Source organism: Triturus cristatus, chromosome 3_2 (assembly GCF_964204655.1).
Source record: "Triturus cristatus chromosome 3_2, aTriCri1.1, whole genome shotgun sequence".
Lineage (NCBI taxonomy): Eukaryota > Metazoa > Chordata > Amphibia > Caudata > Salamandridae > Triturus > Triturus cristatus.
In genome coordinates, this window is record NC_140584.1 from 874050813 (window position 1) to 874073600 (window position 22788).

Genomic DNA, 22788 nt, shown 5'->3' on the forward strand with positions numbered 1-22788 from the left:
CATATTTTCAAACGAACATCCCACACGTTCTGTTCCTGGCAAGGCTGTAAAAAGCAAACACTCCCACTCTGAAGCTACAAGGAGACATAAAAGGAATCATAAATCCATATAAATGTCGTACATTCAGGCTAAAATAAGTAAAACACCTAAAGTCAGTTTAAACAATGGTAGTCAAAGGTCATCACGTGGTCCCAATATATGGGAGTGCCTCTTGCACTACAAACTCCAGATCGGCCTCCTAGAATGACGGTTGTTTTATCCCACTACTGCTCTTGAGAATTCCTAGTAAATGCTTTTCCCACAGTTCCATTATCTTCTCCTTGTGTTCTTGCAACATGTCATTCCTTGCTGTATATGTAGCAAAGCATATGATAAATGCTCTTGGGATTTGGATTAGTCTCGATCATTGTCTGCGATTTCAGTGTGCATGGATTATCTCTGTGATCCAGCTGGCGGACTTCACTCAGGAACATTTAGAAACTTCTTTGCATTCTACATGGGTCTTTCTTTTCCCTCCACTGTGCCGTGGCTCTGCTTCTGAACCCCGCAGGCCATGGCATTCAGTTCCTCCTGGAGGAGGGTCACTGGGTGCCGTACTTTCTTGCTACTTTTGTGAGCGAGCTGGAAGCAGCCAAGAAGAGTCTGAGCGAAGCGTTAGGGGACAACATCAAACAGTGAGTACGACTATGGCATTCTGGTGTTTAGTTCCCTTTTCTTTGACATAGACGTGCATCTGGTAGCAATCATCCCAATTATCTATTTGGCCATCACACTGTCTAGCGTGTGATGGCCCCTCCTTAATCTTCCGTTTTCCTCTACGGGGATGTGCATCTAGAAACAATCATCCCGATCGCATCTACAATGCGACTTTTACATTTGGTTATTCTTGCTTACTCTACCGGCAGATATGTGCACGCCACCCTCTGTGTTTTACTACCCTTTGCGCGTGCTCAGAGAGCTGATTGCTGTTTCCGTACTCGCCCTATTTTAAGAAAAGCAACAAAAAAGCAAACACTTTTTTAACGTTTCCCCTTTGGAATGTCAGCGATTTCCAAATAACGCAACATCTTCTGGGTGACCCTTCAGCTTACACAGAGTCCTAACTATTCAGTTTTAGCGCTTCCAGTTCATAATGTATGTTTTTAAAGGAAGCCTTGCCTCCTCCTCAGGTTTCTCCTTTCGGTTTCCCTTTGTGGTGTGTTTTTAAATATTTCCCCCTTTTGTGAGTAATTGGGGGTGCCACGCTTTTTTTAACGTAGTGCCCACTTTTATGTTTAAAAGGGCAATAGCTTTATGTCTCAATTGCGAGATCTATTAGATTTCAAATGCTTGTATTTATATCTGCCCAGCACCCACAAAGTGGTTTTGGAATAGCTTCAGCCCTTTATCTAATCTCCCCGCAGCTGTATAATTTGGTGGACTGTTGGCGTCTTACACCTGCATACATCCCTGTATCTACATATAAATATATTTGGAACTTACGGTGCTCATCTCATCTCATTCATTAACGAGGCACTAACAAGCGCTCTTAAAGCAGCAGTCTCCGTCTTTTCGTTGTAGCCAGGACATTCATCAGCGAGGCACTCACAGGCACCCTTACGCTAGCAGTCTCTGTATGGTGCAAAAACACCCTCGCTTAACTGACCAGCACAACAGCAACAAAATGTTTTGGCCATGTCTTCAGCAGTTTCTCTAATCACCCCACAGCTGTCGAACTTGGTGGAATGTTAGCGCTTTACTCCTGCATACATCCCTCCGCCCCTCCTCCATTGAACTCCCGGACATCGTGCATTTTTATTTATACCTGCAAGTGTTTTTGGAATATCTTCAGACCTTTATCTAATCTCCCAGCAGCTTTATAAGTTTGTGGATGTTCGCATCTTACTCCTGCATACAACCTTTCCCCCCCGCCATCGAACTCCTGGACATCATGCATTTTTATTTATATCTGCGTGGGGGTGGCTCTGTGTGTGTGTGTGGCTTTGTGTGTGTGGCTCTGTGTGTGGGTGCAAATGCAATAGGTCTTGCATTTGAGAGTGATTAAGCTATTGACATTGTAAATAACAATGCTGTTTCTTTAAATATTTTAAAAATAAAACCATAAACAAAATTAATGTCATGAGCAATGCCAATAGCTCTAACTTTAATAATGCCTAGACCATTGCATTGTAAATGCTTGTTATTATTTTGAGCTAAGAAGTTAACATTTTTTTTATCTCCTTTGTAAGATTTGCACCTTTGTCTTATCTGCTCCTTTTCACATCGGTTTTCTGTTGGTGGTTCTGGATTCATGCATCATACAGTATAGTTTTTACTTTATTTTTTATTTTGTTTTTTATTGTGTTTTTTTTTTTTTTGTGCGTCAATCCGTCAGTCTTCCAGAATCTCTAGCAAAGTTCTCCCATATTCCTTTTCTAACATGGCCTCTTGCTTCTAATCTCCCCAGCATGCCTTAGTAGCTGCCGCCCTTTATTTGTGTCTCTGGAGCCATGTGTCGTGTCGCTTATTCTAACTAGTCTGACGTTAACCGAACCATGTGGTAGGGTGAATGCATCTACCCACATCATCCCAGATGCTGCAGTACTTCGGCCACCGGTCAAATTTCTGGTACAGAAGTGCGTCCGTCACTTATTTCTTCTTGTTATGGGTTCACCTATTTCCTCCAAAACACTAACAACAAACCTCCCCCTATTGGTTAATTAGTAGGTAATACATCCAAGGATAACAAAAAATATCATTGTCCCACGGACAATATTTTCATCTTAACTTCTTTATCAAAATAATTTTTTTGTGGAAAAGTTAGATATATATATATATATTCAGTTATAACAAATCCAATCATTTCTATACATAAAATCAGTAAAACAGCCCCACCAGAACATAATACACAATGGACACAGAAATAACAACCTCACTATTCACAGACACACCATGCATACCTAAATGAAGAAAAAAGAACAATACATCTGGCAAACCATTATTACAAATCTCACAAAATCAATGTTTTCAAAACCTCAACAAGAAAACAGCAGACCGAAAGCGCCGACGCGCGTTTCGGAGTGGACTTAAAGACCAACAGTACCTTCGTCAGGACGCAGAAGGTACAAATCATCAGGCGGTCAAAAATCCCATCCAAAATTTCTTTGAATATATATATATATATATATATATCTATATATACATATACACAGTGCTGTCGGGGGCTCCTTAATAACAATGTTTCTAAGCACATATATATAATTTTGTTGGCACGGATAGGCAGTAATAAGCCAATGGCTCAAAAATACATCAAGTTGACTTCAAACAAGTCAAAAGTACGATGAAATGAAGATAAAACCCATCAAGCTCTATGGGACATCGATGAATGGAAGTTTCCAAATGTTAGATCATGCGAATGCTGTCTATCAGTCCCCAAGGTCGGATGAAAATAACATAATGTGTATAGATTGGAATGCCGACCGAACCCAAAGTTAGATAAGGGCCATTAGATATGGGGGCATCTCGGAAAAATTCAAGGCTGGTGAGTCCTTAAAGTAACTAGTCGCCGGGGGTCTGAACGCCAGCAAGGAGATCAGTCACCTATTTCCTCCTTCTGAGGTCAATAAAATGTTTTGATCATCAGCACCGTTAATCAAGCACAGTTCTGCTTTAGTGTTTTATAAATGGCCCAGGTTATTGTTGATGTGCTAAACTTCCCTTTCCTAATGCATCATGTTATCCCACCGCATTGGTTCCTTGGAGCAGTTGTTCAATTTTTTATATTTACCTCCTCAGATCCGTACCGAGTTAGAGATGCAGATGGTTTGTAACCTGCGAGAGTTCAAGGAATTTATCGACAACGAGATGATCATAATCCTCGGACAGATGGACAGCCCCACCGAAATATTTGACCACGTCTATCTGGTATGTTGGGAAATCTACTAACTCTGCATTATCTCCTGTATATTGTGCTAGGATTTCATCTCTTGAAAGCAGTGGCATGCCCATTGAAACAGAACCCCCAACACGTGTCCTTTCAACACTTGCACCACCCCCCTATTTAAGAAAGTGTCCACTCTGATTGGATGTCCTTCTCAGTCATCGACAATATTGTGACACCTCATTAAACTGCTGTCTGTAATAGATCAAAATAAGTTGTGTGAGTGGAAGTGATGTACGCGCGTTTCTTCATTTTCTGAAGCTGTGACTCTCTTTTCTGAGAGCAGCCTCGACGGTTCCTTTGGAAGAAACTTTACCCGTTAACATGTTGGGGCAGAAGAAGCGAGGTGCAAAGAAGGGAACTTTTGATAAATATTGCTGGTCGGTGTAGGCGGCGCTGTCTGGTTTGTAGGGAACCTAGGACACAGCCCAGAAACCGAGAGACAGTGAGTGGTTAGTCTAGTCACCGGCTCTGTTCAGGCACTTCTGTTTCTTCAGAGACAGAAGGCCCCAATTAACTCTTCATCTCCGGTCTTTGCTTCTGTTGAGAGGGTATTCCCGGGTCTGATGGCAACAATGAAATGTGCACAGCAAAAATGAATCCCCTGTGGAAGGAGTGGTCGCTCTTACCATCGAAAATCCCCTTTTGTCCTGTTCCGTTTAGTAACGAGCTAGATCATCTCAAAATTATGTGATTTCCCTGTACGGCACTTTTCCATTGCACGTCACAGCTACTGGGAATCCAGTATGCTGCTTCCTGTTCATTCGGTCCTCTTGGCAGCTTGTGGCCTTTGCATGGCTGAGGGCGCAAATTAGGGAAGTGGAAAACAAAGAAACATTCCACTGGCTCCCAAAATCATTACAACTCTCTCCCACATCTGATGGTACATGCAAGTGTGTGATAGAAGAGTGGGGCACTAGTCTCCATTAGGGTGTCACTTCCCTGGAATTTTGCATACACTTATTCCCTCAATGAATGCAAAATCTCTGCTGTTGGCATGCAACCAGTGTTCTCCTCTTCCTTTTATCTTGGTGGAGCGACATAATCGATCAATGCAAGCTTATAAAACATCCACGTAGACAAAATGATAGTGTATAACTTATTCTATCCGTAGTGCTGTAAAAGTGTATATTTATGAGCAGTAGTATCTCAAAAGGCATTTAAAAGGATTTTGTGTGCATTTTCCTTGAATAGCATTTTTCCACTTCGACATGCAATGATACTCTAGTCAAGCATTGCACAAGTGCTCTTCCACATACTGTTGTGCCCTAAGCCTTTATCCCCTACTTCTCCACCTTCTTTCCAGATAATTAGATAGAAGGTTGTGGTTGTATTTGCTGAAAGTATTGTCCTGCCCTTCGAGTTTATGTTCCTCAGGACTCTTGTGTCAAAAATACAAAGGACGATCTTTTGGAATTGTGTGTCCCCTGGATGCGAATGAGTTGTATGTCAGTTATCCAGTGAATTGCCTTTTTTCTTTCTCATTAGCATATTTTTCTAGTGATTATTTGGATTCATTTCCATATAGATGTAGATGTTTTGCCAACCTAGCTATTTTAGGTCGCATCACTTTCCGTTATAGTTTTTGCTCTCTTACTTTTCTGCCTATAAACTTGTGTCTACATGTGCTAGAATAGATAGTGATGTAAAAAGCCAGGATTGGCTGGCCATCACGCATCTGACTTTGAACAAAGTGAGGTATCTGTTCTGCTGCTCAGGCAAACACTGTTTTAGTGTCAGAAGTGTTGTCTGTCTTAAACCAACCATTTTCCATGCACCTCAGTAATTCCGAGGACCATTTTAAAATGGACAAGGGGATGGAATGTTAAATCGTAAACAATACATCTGTATATTAAAGTCCAGGGCAGTGTGATCAAGTGGAGAAGAGAGGGATTTGTGTTCTCAATTAGTTGCTGGTTACCGCAGCAGTGAGTATTGTGGCCCAAACCATATTTACTGTCTTCTTCCACCAGTACTGGAATTCTGTAAACAGACCTTTAAATCTTGTTCTTATCTTGTCACATTTGCTGTGCATTCAAAGACCGAGGTCAAATATCAGGTTTTGTCCTCTAGTAAGATTGTTTACTTTTCTTTCTCTGACTTCAAAGTGAGAGGATTTATGTGACAATAATCATGCTGGCCACTGGTGGTGAGCTTGCGAGCGGCTGGTCTACGTTTTTTTCCCTAGCACACAACAACATGTAAATCTCTGTAAATGAACTGTGCAGATATTTCAGAATATGTCAGAGTTAGAAAAGCACACATGAAGCACATTTTTGGTAATTCTGAAGTGTGGTGGAGACAAATATTTTAATATCAAAACAAATCAATTCACTAGTGGACGACATTTCCACGCATTGTTTGTCCACTGTATATTTTTGTCGATAAAACTGTATGTCTGTGCAAATTTAATGGTTGTTTCAGTTGAAGATGTGTTGTCTGTTATGGCAGTGCGCTACCACACCGTGCATACTTCAGTGTACCCCACCACACTGCACCACCCTCACCATGCCACTGCACTCTGCTCTATGCCACTTCACTTGACTCCTCTACACCACTTCACTCGACTCCTCTGCTCTACACTCGACTCCTCTGCTCTACACTACTCTACTCTGTCAGCGCTCTCTACCCCCACACTACTCTGTGCCACTGCACTCTGTGCCACTGCACTCTGTGCCACTGCACTCTGTGCCACTGCACTCTGTGCCACTGCACTCTGTGCCACTGCACTCTACACCAATGAACTCTACTCTGTACCACTCCACTCTATGCCAGTGCACTCTGCCATGCACTCTAGCGCCGCTCTCATCTACTCTGCACTCTGACACAGTACTCGCACTGCTCCACTGTACTCTGAAACAATCCACTCAGTGCCACTGTACTCAACACCACTCCACGTCACTTTACTCAAAATACTCTGCACCACTGCGCACTCCTTTACACTTAACACCAGTGCTCTCTGTGCCACTCTACAACTGAGTCGCTGCGCTCCGTGCCAGTGCACTCTACTACACTCTACTATGCACTACTGCAATCTGGCATTCTACTCTGTGCCGCGCCACCCTGCTCTACTACACCAATCCACTCTATCCTGCCCCACGCCACTCTGAAACACTCCACGCCATGCCACTGCACTCTACTGTGAACCACTCTGCCATTTACTGCACTGTACTCTGACTCTATGCCACTCTAATGTACTCTGCACCACTGCACTCTGACACTGCCCTCCATGAAACTGTAGTGTGCAGCACTTTCCTGCGCCGCCTCTCTCCCGGATCAGCCAGCGCGTGAAGTGGAGCGTCTTCCGGGGCAGCCAGGCTTTCATTGTCTGTTGCTTCAAAGGAGTGTTCTGAGCACAGGTGGAAAGTTTGGCCGCGCCGCGGCCTCGTCCGCTTTTCTCTTCTTCCATTGCAGTTTGTTTTGCGATCGGAGGTCGGAGAGGGCAGAGCGGATTTGAAGTAGGAAGTTGAGAGGCCAAGCTGAGAGGAAATGCTGCGTATTGCATCCCACGGCCTATGCTCAAGCTGCGGGATTCGTTTTCTGGGAAACGGGACACGGCTGCGTTCTCCCCACAGACCACCTTCTGCAGATTCCAGGGGTCTGATGTGACGCAGCTTGTCCTTCACTAGAGTCTGAGAAAGTGAAGCTTCTTATCTTGGTTTATCTCTTGGCGGGTTTGTGAGGTCACACACAGCAGCTAACAAGATGAACAAAGATATACTCGAGTGTGGAGTCAAAGGTTGAGCTGCCTTTGACTTTGGGCTCCTGCTCATGGCCAGGACACAAGTGATACAAAAGAAACCCTTGACGTGGAGAATTTGGAGCAAAGCACTCTAGCGGGAGAAGGTGGTGTGGGGGAGCCTTCAGCCCCCATGCTCTGCAGCACCTGCAACTAAACAATGCACAGCACACACGGAGTGTTCTTGGGGACCACTGCAGCACTTCCTGCCATGGACTCTGGTGTTAGTGCTGCTGCACTGGGGCAATGTCAGGAGAATTTGTTGGGGACCAAGTTCTGGCATAAGAATTAATACCGGATATGATGCATGCGGTCCCAAGCCCTTAGATGTAATGCGTACTTTTAGAGGTTAGGTGTATAATTCAGAGGGGGGGCCATAGGGAAGTGTTTTTCTTTAGAAATTTGCATTACCTCACTATCTGCTTGTTATGTTTGACATTTGAATAGCTCTTGCACAACTGTTTCTTCCTGTTTATACATTCTACTGCATGGCGGGTTATTTTCTCAATTTTTTTTTTCAATAGTATGGCAATTATTTGCTGTTCGTGTGGTCTGAATCCTTGTCTCTTGTTCTTTCATCTTCGTACAGCCACCTCCTTCACCCGCTCCCTATCCATCCTTCTTGAGGTCTAATAGTGTGTCCTTTCTTCCAGCGCTGATGTTCTCTAAGCAGGCTATCTTTGTCTTTCAGGGCTCGGAGTGGAACGCTTCCAATCTAGAAGACTTGCAGAACAGAGGGTAAGTAAACTGCACACCGTTGACCATGGTTCTAGCACACTTGGTCATTTATTGGCTGCTGTGAGGTTTGCGATGTGGGAGGATGGAAGATCTGTGAATGTCAGTGCCGTCCCCTCATGGAGGGCGTCGCTATCTGCACCAATGGCACCTATGAGATCTTTTCCCTGCTGGTGTTGGGGGACACATCAGAAAGCATGTCATAGAAAGTGTACTGAGTACACACCACCTCCCTTCAGAGGCCTGGGTTTGCCAATACCTGTCGTAGCTCAAGGAAGCAGACGGAGAAATATTTACTATGACCATCCCATATAATCTTTGGCACGATCTGGGCTCCCTGGGAGAAGGAAAATAGTCTACACTGCTTCCGGGGTATTTCAATGTTGATGACTTTTGTAGGCTTTATCCTCTGGTCATGAAAACAAGTCACTGATTAACTTTTAAAGTAACTCCTCCTCTGTATCCCTGTGCCACTTTATTTTCCCCCAGACTGACTTGCAGCCTTTGATTGGCTAATTCACTCCAGCAAGGTAACTTCATCACTGACTGACATAGCCTGTGGCACTTTCTAATTGTTTAGATAGTGAAGAAATAATTGTGTTCCTGTTTGAGACTTAAAAACAAAACAAAAAATAAAACGGACCGAACTGCCTAGACACCGACGACCAAAAGTCCTATATGCCTCGGGGTTGGGGGAAACATGGGCCAACCTCCTTGTAGAATTTTTCATAAAGCCGTAATTTGTGTAGTACTGGGACCACACACAAATGATCAGTACTATCGAGAAAGCAAGATTAATGCTGGACTTCTCTATGGGGTAGTGAAGTGCAACAGTGGGGTTGGTGCTCTTATTTGCTTTCACAAGCGTCCATTTGTCGAGGACTGACATTAGAGGAGGGCCATTCTTTCTTCTGATGCTCACTGTACTCCCACTGCAGTTCCAGCTAGTCTCGGTCTCCCGGTTTACCTTGCTGTCGCGTCTCACTATTAACTGTGGACCTCTCTTTGGTCATTTGCAAGCCTTGCCTCTGCCTAAAACACCTCTTTCCTCCATGGCCTTTCAACGCCTTCACCAGACGTTAAAAATATTTCATATTACTCCTAATCCCATCTGTCAATGATCCTTTTATTTCTGCATTGCGTATTAAATATATCCAAGTAATGGCTGGCTCATGCATTATTTAGAATGGGAGTGTTTGACATACACGTGTTTTCCTAAACTGATTCATGTTTAGACAGTTACTTCTCTAACCTTACTATAAATGTGCACTTTTGTGTTCCATATCTGGACACCGTGCCAAAGGGGGAACTTCCCCTTGATCACCACATTATGTAGTATAGCCGACGTGGAGTTGGCAGATGTTCTCTTTGCAGCAGCGAGAATCCTGCATACGGCGATCACCCTTGTACATCGCTAGTCCATTTATCTGGACACACCAGAGCATTTATGCTGAAACCACAGACCCATTGAGCTGAGCACGAACCCAGCCCATACCTATATGGGGATAAGGTGTTTCTGTTCGTTCCGCAATGAGTTTTAAGTTGTCTAAACATGTCCTGTGGCTGCCACTTCAAGAACTGTCAAGCTGGAGCCTGTGTTCCGGCCTTATTTCAGTGCATCTATCCTTTCACAGTCAGCCGCCTGTTACAGGTGATGGCTTGTAAACTCATGCATGTACTGGTGACCACAACAACTGGGAAATACATTGTTGTGTATTCACCTGCCCTAGTTTATTATCAGAAACGTTGGGATCATTTCAAAACAATGTCTTCTTCCTAGGCCCATGTTCTTCCTTCACTAGCCCTCACTCCCATATTTCCCTTCCTTCTTTAGTCTCGCTTTCCTGTCCTGAGGGCCTCCGATCACACTTTGTCCTCAAGCCTCCATTCCCACTCTTCCTCTGTGGACCCTCTCTCTGACTCTTCCATTAGGGTCTTTATTCCCATGGCAGGCCACTACAGTGGAGATCATGGGTCATTCTCTGATTTCTTGCTTTTCCTCCTTCCCAACTGGTTGAGAAGTTCACGCACCACATACTCCAAACTCCTCTTTAAATACAAAGGACATTGTACTTGGGAATGTTTGAGCACTTCATGCCTGAGAGTTTCTTTGCACCTCTGAACGCCACCTCTTACCTGTGCATCACCAACAGTTACACCCAGTTGGGTATCTGGTACTGAGACTGTTTTTGTAGGCATACACCCCCCTTCCCCTCTTTCACTGGTAAAGATCTCCCGTGTTCATAGACCACATTATTATGGTAGCCTAAAGAATCAGGCAAGAACTTTATCTCTTTCTCTCTGTAACCCAGTGGTTTGACAGTAACTTTCTGTCATTAGCGTCCGGTCTGAAGGGTAAGAGAATTGTGGAAGCAAGCATCTCAGCAAACTGCACCACAGTCTGCACAAGTGGAAAATCAGTCAAAAAGGTTGAACTTTCTTCCCAAACTGGGTCTTTCCACAAATATGAATGCCTGAAGTTTGCTTCACAACTGGAGTCGGGTGGATTTTCTTTATTTTGCGTCGTCGTCTTGCAGCTTGTTTGCTTGTAGTCCAATTGGGGGTGTGTGCCCCACTCAGCGTTGAGAGCTGTGAAACCAGATTCCCAGCCTGTGAGAAAGAGACAGCAGTTCAACAGAGTATGGAAGAATCACCTCATGGTGACTGTGGGCAATCTTAGTCTTTGCTCTTCTCCTTCACAAAATCTCGTGCCATCCCCACTTCTAGTATACGCTATGCTGAAACCTTGCATGAAGGAAACCTCGTGGGCACCGTGATGCACAGTAAGGGTTGGTCTCACAAGCACAGAGGGAGAGGGAGTACTTTGCATGGAAACTAATCATTCAGTTTAGTGGCAAAATTGCTTTTGTTTAGACTGGTCAGACATGCAGGGCAGCCATTTCCCAAACATTCACGAAGGTGAGTGGGAGCAAAGGCGGAGTACCAGAATCACAATGAAGGGATTTTCCATTGTTCCTATACTGTTGCTTGCATTCTGTGTGACTCGTGGGCATGGCATTGCTACTTTGGAACATATGGGGAGTCTTTAGTTACAGACCTGGATCTTCTGTTTTCATGTGGTTATTAATTAGGAATTCTCCTTAACCCTTTGTTTCCTTGTAGAGTACGGTACATCTTGAATGTCACACGAGAGATTGATAACTTCTTCCCTGGGGTCTTCGAATACCACAACATACGGGTGTATGACGAGGAGGCCACAGACCTGCTTGCCTACTGGAATGATACCTACAAATTCATCTCCAAAGCAAAGTAAGTGCGTCTATTACATGCAAACTATTCTTTATTTCAGCAGATTCACATCTTCGACTGTTCTGTCAAGCCTCAACCCAATAGGGACTCGAAATAACTAATCATAGAAAGAAGAAGCCATAATTCTAGTTATCTAATGAAGCACTGAGACAATTTCCTTTCACCCCCACCAATAAATTAATTTGGCTCATTGAAATACCCTATCTACCTTCTGAACACAGTTTTCCCTCATAAACACTCACCTTGGCGTACAAAAATATTCAGAGACATTTATATGATTGTTTTAACAATAAACACCTTTCCTCCTTCTTGTTGATTCCTTGTTTTAAAATGTTCGTTTCCACAAAGATTTGGTAAATAGGAACATGTTAAGAAACTTGGAAAGGCTAACGTTGAGGGTAGTGTGCCACAAATGACAGTGTGCAGGTGCCACTGGGCTCGACTCAGATGCTCTTGCTACATTGCTTTCTGGCTCTGTTTCCCACTTTGTGGGACACACTGTAAAAGAAGAGTATGTGTGCTAATCTTAATGTTCCTCTCGTGGACAGAAAACATGGTGCAAAATGCCTGGTGCACTGCAAGATGGGTGTCAGCCGATCAGCCTCCACTGTTATTGCTTATGCCATGAAGGAGTATGGGTGGAACCTGGACCGGGCCTTCGACTATGTGAAGGAAAGACGCCATGTCACCAAGCCCAACCCAAGCTTCATGAGACAACTGGAAGAATACCAGGGCATCCTGCTGGCCAGGTGAGTTCTGTTTTTGGTAGTGGAATTCGTCTTCTGATCATCATTAAAGTTATAATGACATTTGTTGTTAGTCCGTCCTAGCGGCTAAAAGGTGCCTCAGTGAGTGTGCTACTGGCCTGTGATGTATAAAATTTCCTGCCGTGCATGTTGGGAAACTGTTACTTATTCTGGAATTGTAATAGAACCATTCTAGAGTATGCCAACTTCAAGCTTGCTATTTTCACTCATGGTTCTGCTGTAAGGTGCTCAGTTGCTACAAAGGTTTGACTAGAGATCTTCGCTTCGTTGTTAAAAGGTTAACCATTCTTGGTACCTACAGTCACTGTTGGTAATGAGTGGCAAGTCCTTAAGCTCTCCATTGTTGTAGACCACTGATACTGCGTCTCCATGTTTTGGATCAGTGAAATCTGGGTAGGTTTTTTCCTTGCTATTGTCGAGTTTTTTCAAACTCCCTGCTGATGAAGCAATGGAAAGTTAACTTGTTAAAGATTTACTGTTGTATCAGATCAGTGGAACATTCATGGCTGGCCGGCCAGTTCCTGCGTTCCTTTACCCTCTTCTGTCTTCCAAAGCTAGCACGTTAGCATATCAACAATTCCGACAAAATGGCCAGACATGGGGCTCTGAAAGGTTAAACAATGTAAAAGATGCTCTAGCCATTAAATTAACGCGTTTCAATGCCACCTGAGCAGACCACTCATTCTGAGCTCAATTAACCCTCTTCTGAAGGTAAAGCCTGCCTCCTCTGTTTTACTAATATGCACACCAGTTTCAAAATGTCTTCTTTAAGTTATTAGGCATATATATCTGGCTGATTTGTGGATTTTGAACCTTGTGCTGAATTTTCCCAATCACTGCTGCAGTGGCACGTGTATTTTTCATGCTCCAGCATCCAGGTGGTTCTGCAAGAGACAAACCGTGATCTGCCTTTTGAGTTTGAACAGTATCCATGGGTAAATGAATTGCTTTTCTACAAGGAAGTCAAGCTTTACCGTCTAAAGCAAGCTTATGAATGTTCGCTGCAAGTAGCAGGAACTTGATGGTCTTGGGTTCACGTTGCCACCGTATCCTGTAAGCCAACAGAAGCATGTAGCACAGTAAGGAGAGGCGTAAACCACATGGCCAAGAGCTGTGTACTATATCTGGAATCATAACAATCCATGTGTTGCGCAGCCTAGGGGCAGCCAAGAGAAGTGTAAATAACTCTGCCTAGTTTAGTGTTGTGAATATTTCCTGGACGGCAATAGCAGTATCAGCTGCTTAACATAGAAGTAATGTTGTAAAAGGCAAGAAGTATCAACATCACAGTTGATCCATAGAAAATTGCGCTGGAATTCCTAGAATGCTAGAACCTAATTGTAAGGACCAGAATATTCCTTTGACTCGCTACTCCACTCCTCTGTGAGTGTAAGCACCTAGCAAAACCTCCAGATGTGTTCATTCTGTGTAGTGGCCACTTCGTTTTTCAGCCGGGTTCAATGGAGGTGATCTCTAAGCCTGGACTCTAAACCTGCCAACTAGTGTGTAAGCACTTCCAGTCGGGGGAAACCAGCACGAGTTCAGGAGACTAGCTTGACGAGCAGCTCGAGACCCATGGAGCTGCCTCACGACAGCACAAGGGTGGAGGGCACTAACAAGTTGGGCATAATATCAGCAAGGTGCGTTTAAGGCATTTGTGTGAGGCTTCAGCTTGGGGGGACTCACCCTTACTACATCAGTGGTGAAGAACATTCCCCTTAGACGTGGCATTGCATCCTAGCGGGAGCACCCTTGGTTGAACCACGGTGCCCGGGGACCCTGTGGAGGGCTCCTCCCCTGGCTCATTGCTAGAGCACCCGAGTTCTCTCTGGGTGTATGCGAGGCTGTGCTGTGACCTGTGATTTCCCTTGTCCCGCCTCTCTTTTGCTGCAAGTGTGGTGCTTGAATAACAATCACTGCCCCGTGCCTGACGGGTTGGAGTCCATGTATCCCCGCCTCATTGTATCAATAGACCTAACCGTTTACCTGCCTAGACACCAGTAACAGAGGTCGCTTGCTTTCTCGGATTTAGATCATAAGGAGCCAAGACCCCGGCTGATTTCTTAGTTCACCCCTGACCATTAAATGCCTAAAGCAGAGCAACTGCCAGAGCGCTACGAGCAATGTAATAGAAGGAAATCAATTGTAATATTGAAATAGGTTGTTCCGAAGACGATTCCCTCATTTTACCAGTCTAGAGAATACAGCAGCAAAAAAAAGTTGTACCACAAAGTTGGAGACAGTCTCGTCCCTCTGGAAAGATTACACACAGAAAAGCCAAGATTTTGCAGCGTGAATCTTTCTGGATTCACTATGCTGTGCATTATTCCGCGATCTTGTGGTTGGGTCCGGATTCGTAGTCTTTTATTTGTTTTTTTTTCTTTTTTTTTTTGTGGCCCAGGTGGGCGTCGACGTCCACCATTTGGTGCACCTCCCGTGACGTCGTCGTGCTTCCTGCGGAAGTCCCACCTTTGGGGCGCCATCTTCAGATTCTTTTTTCCGCCGTTTGGTCTGGATCGTCATCGGGAAGCTCCAGAAATTCACTCGGAGGAAGAAGGAAGAAAAGCGAGTTTCATCGATAGAATCAAGAGAAGACATCAGGAATAGAACAGATTTCATCAGGAGCGCGAAGAAAGAGGACCAGCGAACCTTTTTTCTTCGACAGCCTTGGAGAATGCACGCTCAGAGACCCTGAGCGAAATGGACAAGACGCCATTCAAGTTCTGCCCAAACTGCCACCACAAGTTCGCGCAGAAAGACCAGCATCCGGTCTGCAACCTCTGCCTACCGGTGGATCACCAGAGTATCGACTGCAACGCCTGCTCAGCCTTCGCGCCGAAGACACTCAGGGTGAGAGAGAGGCAGAGAAGAGCCAACGCCAACATGGATGGCAAAGGGAAACCCCCGACACTCTACGAGCTGGGCCTCGACACGGACGACGAGGACAACGTCTCCGAGACAGCCGAAAACTTCACGGTCGTAGAGACCGACAAGAAAAAAGAAGACGAGGTAAGAGAATCGTCGAGCGCAAATCAAAAAACACCTCGAAAACACGAGGGTGACTCGAGAAAAACTGAGTCAAGGTCCACGAAGGGAGCCCCGGCGCCGAAAACTTCGACGTCCAAAGGGGGAACTTCGGACAAAAGGCCCAGCGGATCCTTACAAAAGGACTCCCTGGTGCAGAAAGACGCCGAAAGGCAAGGGTCGTCGAAATCATCCCATGAAACTGGCCGATCGACGCAGAAAGAACGTTCGACGTCGACGCAAGTTTCATCAAAGACCCGCGGTCGACGCCGAAAGCATCTCCGAAATGGAGAAAAAGAAGAGGCGGCTCGAGGCCGAAATGGAGAACATCCTTCAAAGGAAGAAGGAGTTCGACGCCAGGATGAAGGAATTCAAGATTCCAACGGTTTCATCGGCGGACGTCGTCGAGGTCGAAGACGAGTTCGACGCCGAAGGGCTGACAAGGGATCTCGAGGAAGAAGAGGAGCCCTATTATGAGGAAGAAGCCGAGGAAGAAGACCAACAGTCGTTCTACGAATCGGCGGCATCTACCAGCAACGACGTCGAATGGCACGATCTCGACACCGAAAACCCGGAGGAGGCCGTGGACACGTACCCCTCGAGGCCTTCGCCACCCGACGACATCGGGGTGTACAATATGGTGGTGAAGAGCGCAGCAATGGCCTTCGGCGTCAAACTCGACGAGGAGAGGCCGAAAGCCGATTTTCTCGTCGAAACACTGCTCCCCATCCAGACTAGGAGTCAGTTCCTCCCCATGCTACAAAGCGTGATGAACCAGGGGAGAGAAGCCTTCAAGGAGCCTGCCACCTGCCGGTCGATCACGCCCAGGACAGAGAAGAAATATAAGCACTCCTCCCTGGACCCACCTTACATCAAGGGTAGCGTCACCGCAGACTCCATCATAGCCTCCACGGCCAGGAGAAGGGCCAACGTTCCAGCAACTTCGGGCCCACCTCCGGATAAAGAGAGCAGGAGGATCGACCTCACAGGCAGAAAGGTCGAGAGGAACGCCGCAATGCACTGGCGCATGGCGAATTCGAATGCACTCCTCAATAGACACCAATACCAACACTGGGATGAGATGGGGGAGCTAGTAAAGCACCTCCCCGAAGAATACCGCCAGAGAGCCTCTCACCTGGTAGATGAAGGCAAGAACATCGCCAACTCCTGTATAAAGACGGCGTTGGATGGGGCAGAGACTTCAGCAAGACTCATGGCCATAGGGGTCACAGAGAGGAGGCATGCATGGCTAAGAATCTCGGGATTCAAACCGGAAGTGCAGAACAACATCCTTGGCACCCCCTTCAACGGAGAGACACTGTTCGGAGCAACGGTGGACGAAAAGCTCACCCAGCTCAAGAAGGAAAACGAGACAGCGAGGTCCATGGGGGCCCTACAGCTGAGGGGAATGAGACGAGGAAATCCCTCGAGGAGACCCTACGGTAGGGGTGGAAGCCAACAGGGGACATCGCACCAGGCGTTCCAACAAGGTCAGCAGGGCGAAGGTCACGGACAAAGTCAGCCGAAGCAAAGCTGGCAATATCAACCTCGGGGCCAGTCCTTTCGCGGGAGAGGGAACGGACGTGGCCAAAGGAGGAGAGGGGGCGATCAGCCCTCCTCGAAGTGACTCAGCACGCAAGAAGACGCCTACCCTCGTAAGGTCCCCAAGGGTGAGGCGCAAAAAAGTGTCATCAGGGGGAAGAGAAGATTCAAGAGCCTACGAGCATACGTCACCAGTAGGCGGAAGGCTGAGGTTCTACCTTCAGGAGTGGCGGCGTATAACCACAGACAAGTGGATACGGAACATCGTGCAGTACGGATACTGCGTAGACTTGGAGAAAAGACCTCCAAACAGGAAGCCGAAGGGAAGACAGAGATCGGCCCAAGAACTGGCAATACTCAGAGAAGAAACGCGGAAACTCCTACAAAAGGGAGCCATAGAGACAGTGCCGTTCAGGGAACGCAACAAAGGGGTCTACTCAAACTACTTCGTGGTTCCGAAGGTAGACGGAGACCTCAGACCCATACTGGACCTCCGTTACCTAAACAAGTTCATCAGAACGCAAAGGTTCAAAATGACTTCACTGCAGGAGGTACTGCCACAGATAAGAGAAGGGGACTTCATGGTCACCGTGGACCTCAAGGATGCCTACCTTCACATCCCAATAAACAGAAGGCACAAGGGCCTTCTAAGATTCAACATCGAACAGGAACACTACCAGTTCACAACCCTGGCCTTCGGATTAAAATCAGCGCCAAGGGTCTTTACAAAATGCCTGTCGGCGGTAGCGGCACACCTACGAAAGCAGGGAATACACGTATACCCCTACTTGGACGACTGGCTGGTCAAGGCAAACTCACGCGAGAAGTGCCAGAGGCACGCAAAACGCGTAACAGACACCCTCACAAATCTGGGATTTTCCATCCACTGGGGAAAATCATCGCTGGAACCGGAACAGGTAAAGATTTTCCTGGGGGCAAAGATCAACTCCCTCAACAGTACAGTAGTGCCCAGCGACAGGAGGACAGATGCTCTACTGAAGGAGACGCAGCTCTACCAGAAGGGGCGAGCTCTGACAGTGAGGGCGGTGAGCAAGATGATGGGGATGATGGCTTCCTGTATCCAGCTGGTGCCGAATGTACGCCTGCACATGAGACCATTCCAGGAATGGCTGCAACAGCAATGGTCACAAGCAAACGGAAGTTGGGAGGATCTAGTGGTTGTTACGCACGCAGTGCAGGAGGAGATTACTTGGTGGAACAGACAACATAAAAACGGGGAGAAGCCTGACACCACCAAGCCCAACAATGACCATTACCACGGACGCATCGCAGAAGGGATGGGGAGCGCACATGGACAACCTCAGAGTGAGGGGTCTATGGGCTCCAGCAGACGCGGTCCGCCACATCAACTACCTCGAGTTGAAAACGATACTGTTAGCCCTGAAGGCATTCCAGAGACACCTGTTCGGCCAGAGGGTGTTGGTACAGACAGACAACACCACGGCGATGTTCTACATCAACAAACAAGGGGGGACACAGTCGTTTCCCCTCTCATCCCTAGCTCAGGAGATTTGGAGATGGGCCATACCTCTCAAGATAGATCTACTGGCAATTCACCTACCAGGGAAGGACAATGTGGAGGCAGACTGGCTGAGCAGACAGACCTCAGCATCGCACGAGTGGGAGCTCAATGGCCAGGAAACGGAGAAAATCTTCCAGAGATGGGGGACTCCCACAATAGACCTATTTGCAACACGCCACAATGCAAAATGCCAAAGCTTCGCGTCCAGGCAACCAGATCAGCAATCCAAGGGAAATGCCCTATGGATAAGCTGGTGGAGGACATTTGCCTACGCCTTTCCACCGATACCCCTGTTGCACAGAGTGCTCGACAAGTGCAGAACCAGTAACATGACTCTGATCCTGGTGGCTCCACAGTGGGCGAGGCAGACATGGTTCTCACAGATTCAAGAAATGGCGCAAGGCAATCCGTACAGGTTCGAGAGGAGAAAAGACCTGCTCTCAATGCAAAACGGGGAGGTCCTGCACCCAGAGCCAGAGACCCTCAACCTAGCAGCATGGCTCCTGAAGACCTAGAGTTCGCACACCTAAGGTTACCTCAGAGCACTATGCGAGTGCTACGGGAGGCAAGGAAACCTACTACAAGAAAGTGCTACAGCGCAAAGTGGAAGAGATTCACGGTGTGGTGCAGGAAAAAGGGCCTGCAAAACAGAATGACAAGAGACTCAACTGTGCTGAGGTACCTCACACACCTTCTAAAGAGTAACCTCTGCTCGAGCTCCCTAAGGGTACACCTAGCAGCGATCGTTGCCTACACCAGAGGTGAGAAGGGTGGAAGTTTCTTCACCTCGCAGGTGGTGAAGAGATTCATGGAGGGAGCCAAAAGAATGGCACCCCCGAAAAGGTTGCCGCCGCCGGCATGGAATTTAAACGTGGTTCTGACGGAGCTCATGAAGGCGCCGTTTGAACCCATTCACAAGGCCACTCTACAAATGTTGACGATGAAAACTGCCTTTCTAGTGGCCATAACCTCACTACGCAGGGTGAGCGAGCTTCAAGCACTAACGCTACAGGAGCCCTACATTCAAATTCACAAAGACAGGGTAGTCCTGAGGACGGACCCACACTTCATGCCCAAGGTAGTGTCGGCGTTCCACATGAATCAGAGTATCCAGATACCGAGTTTCTTCCAAAACCCGACTACAAACGCAGAAAAGGCCCTGCACACCCTCGATGCCAGAAGAGCGGTGATGCACTACATTGAAAGAACCAAGGAACTCAGGAAGTCGAAGCAGCTGTTTGTGTCCTTTGCTACTAGCTTCATGGGTAGACCAGTGACCAAGGGCACCATCGCTAGGTGGATTGCCCTCACTATTCAATTCTGTCACAAACAGGCTGGACAGGAGCTAACGGAGGGGCCCCAAGCTCACTCCACAAGGAAGAAGGGGGCCACAGTTGCCTTCCTGGCAAACACGCCCATCCAAGACATTTGTCTCGCAGCAACTTGGGCATCTGTGCACACGTTCACAAAGCGCTACTGCGTGGACATTCAAATGAATAAGGAAGCACAGGTCGGACAGAAGGTGCTACAACACATTTTCAACGACCAGCGATCATCTTCCACCCAGCCACCACAAAAATAGGAAAACCGCTACAAAGTCTATGCACAGCATAGTGAATCCAGAAAGATTCACGCTGCAAAACGAAAAGTTTCTTACCTGTCGGTGTAGTTTTGCAGCTTGAAGATCTTTCTGGATTCACTAGCGAACCCACCCACCTCCGCCAGGAAGATGAGGCTGGAGGAAGAGGGGGTGAAATGGATAGGATCAAAGAAGTGGAAACGTACAGAAATATGGACAAAGGGATTAATCAATCGCCTAGGGTTAAAAAAAAAAAAAAAAAAAAAAAAAACAGGGAAAAAAGAACCCGAAGATGGCGCCCCAGAGGTGGGACTTCCGCAGGAAGCACGACGACGTCACGGGAGGTGCACCAAATGGTGGACGTCGACGCCCACCTGGGCTACAAAAAAAAAAAGAAAAAAAAAACAAAGAAAAGACTACGAATCCGGACTCAACCACAAGATCGCGGAATAATGCACAGCATAGTGAATCCAGAAAGATCTTCAAGCTGCAAAACTACACCGACAGGTAAGAAACTTTTCGTTTTGTTGTAGCATTTAGTTTATATTATTCAATTATTAGGAATAGTTAATTCCTCTTACTGGGCAGTTCTCTTTATTAACTGTGTTGGATTGTTCGCCCATGAGCTAGGTCTTGACGGCTCCACCCCTGGAGAGTTCTAAGAGCTACAGAGTCCTGCATAGCCTTTGCAGACGTAGGACGCATGCTCGGGAACAAATAATGCGGTCTAACTGTTATATATTTGAAACTACTAGGTACATTCTGCAGTCAACAAGATTGCATGACGTAGGGCTGTAACTGCAAATATTCGCGGAAGGGCAATAGAAGAATGAATTACAGGGCTTGGGAATAATTCTGATCTTTGCTTGGGCATCGCAGAAAGTTTGAACTCTAAAGCTTATCCAAATGGATTCCTGTCTGAGACTGCTAGCAGTAGGGCAGCAGCCGTCTGCTGTACACAACACTTCCTTCCTTCCTGCTGTTTGAGCAGGGCCAGGGCCTCTCTGAATATCATTTTGTCACCAGTTCCCGTCAGAGCGTGTTGCAGACAGGGCGACCAGCGAGATCCTTTGTGTTTGGGCCTTTGGGTAGTTTGAGCTGAGCAGGTGTAAGGAATGGAGCCGTTGATGAAGTCCCAGCTGGCGGAAATGCTGCTGCCTACCATTGTTGGTGTACAGATGGGCCAATGGGGTCCTGTGCAGTCAGAACTTTGGCGCTTCCTTTCAAGGTTGACCTGTGATGTGCGGAAATGGACTGGGACGTGGAGGCGAGCTAGGAAACCGGGTCACTCCTTTAACTCTAGGTCACTCCTTTAACTCGAGGTTCACTTCAAAATTGTGATGGAACTGCAAGGAGGGTGTTGACTTTTGTAGGCAGATAGGGTGGTGTAGTGCAAATTTATCTGCTGTGGGACCACGGAACCTAAATTGTATTTCCACTGCAAGTGTAATGCAAGGCTCTTTGAGGATGGTGCATCCAAGCTATCCATGCTGTTTGTAACAGGCTTGAACCTCGTTCGCGAGTTCTGGGCATGGTTGGAAAGCTTCCTATGGTTTCAGATTCGCTGCAGTTTTCAACACACCAGGCTTGTGTGATAGGCAGCTTCTTAATCTCTATGGTCACCTTCATGTGGGCAGTAGATCTTTCAGGGCTGTGTTTATTGGGTTTATTGTTTTTAGATTTTTATTGTCTAATTGCAGTTCCTTAAGGAGCCGTTTAGTGGGTAGCTACAAGGACTTGATAACTCGCCTCCATGAAGTTTTCTACAGATATGTATGCCAGCATGTCAATCTGCTGACAACACTTCTCCGGCAAGCTTGAGTTACAGGCATGTAACTTTATCCAATGTAACCATGAGCAGAATCAGAATTTGTTGTTTTACTTGTGTGTCCTACTCCCAGAAGTTATGTACTTTTTTTATTTTTACTATCGGCCATACGAGCCAGTCAATAGCCTCATTTTCTGAACATTGGTTTGCCTTGTGACGTAGTAGGTTTTGTGTCTGTTCAGCTGCTTTGCTTTGTTTGATGTTGGTATTTCTTGACTGCTGTATGATTCTGTTGTGCAGTGACCATCAATATCATTTACAATTGGGACCTACCGCGGGAAGGTTTGGAAGCCATCTCACACCAACATTGGTTAGACTTGTTGCTCAGCTTTCTGTCCATAATATGGTACATAAGAGTTGTCACCTTGTAGACATTTGAGAATGATGTACCAGGCCTTGGGCGGTGTCCAACATTGTTGGAGCTTGCTTACGATTCCAAGAAGAATTGATGGCAAAGAACACACTGTCACTATGATGTTCAGAGCTTACTTGGAAAGGAACAAGTTCCTGAAAGAAAAGACTGCATGAAGCGCGAGATCTGGTGCACAAATGTAAGAGCGGGTGTGGGAAAGTTAAGACTAAAGGAGCGAAAGAATCAAGTGCTGCAGCGGAAGGTACTTCTGCCAATGACACCATATCCATGCTGCAGGAGACACCCCTAGGCATAGCGCCCGAGGGTTGTGACGAACATGATGTTGTGCAAAGCATACTCCATATTGCAGTTTATGCAAACGGTAACCTTAACGTTGAAATTCTAGAAGCATGAGATTCTTTAAAACTCAAACTAACTCTAGAAATGAGAATTTATTCTACAAAAGTTTGAGAAGCATTTGATTGCACAT

At 46.4% G+C, this 22788-nt stretch overlaps 1 protein-coding gene across 5 annotated transcripts in view; it reads left to right on the plus strand.

Annotated features, from left to right (window-relative positions):
• SSH2 (slingshot protein phosphatase 2) overlaps positions 1-22788 on the plus strand; it is a 611356-nt gene that overhangs the window by 567484 nt on the left and 21084 nt on the right. For all 5 annotated transcript variants that reach the window (XM_085649239.1, XM_085649240.1, XM_085649242.1 and 2 more), the window contains 4 exons: positions 3775-3903; positions 8350-8396; positions 11517-11663; positions 12212-12412. In XM_085649239.1, the coding sequence (XP_085505365.1) occupies positions 3775-3903; positions 8350-8396; positions 11517-11663; positions 12212-12412 (524 nt within the window). The remainder of the gene's footprint in view (positions 1-3774; positions 3904-8349; positions 8397-11516; positions 11664-12211; positions 12413-22788) is intronic.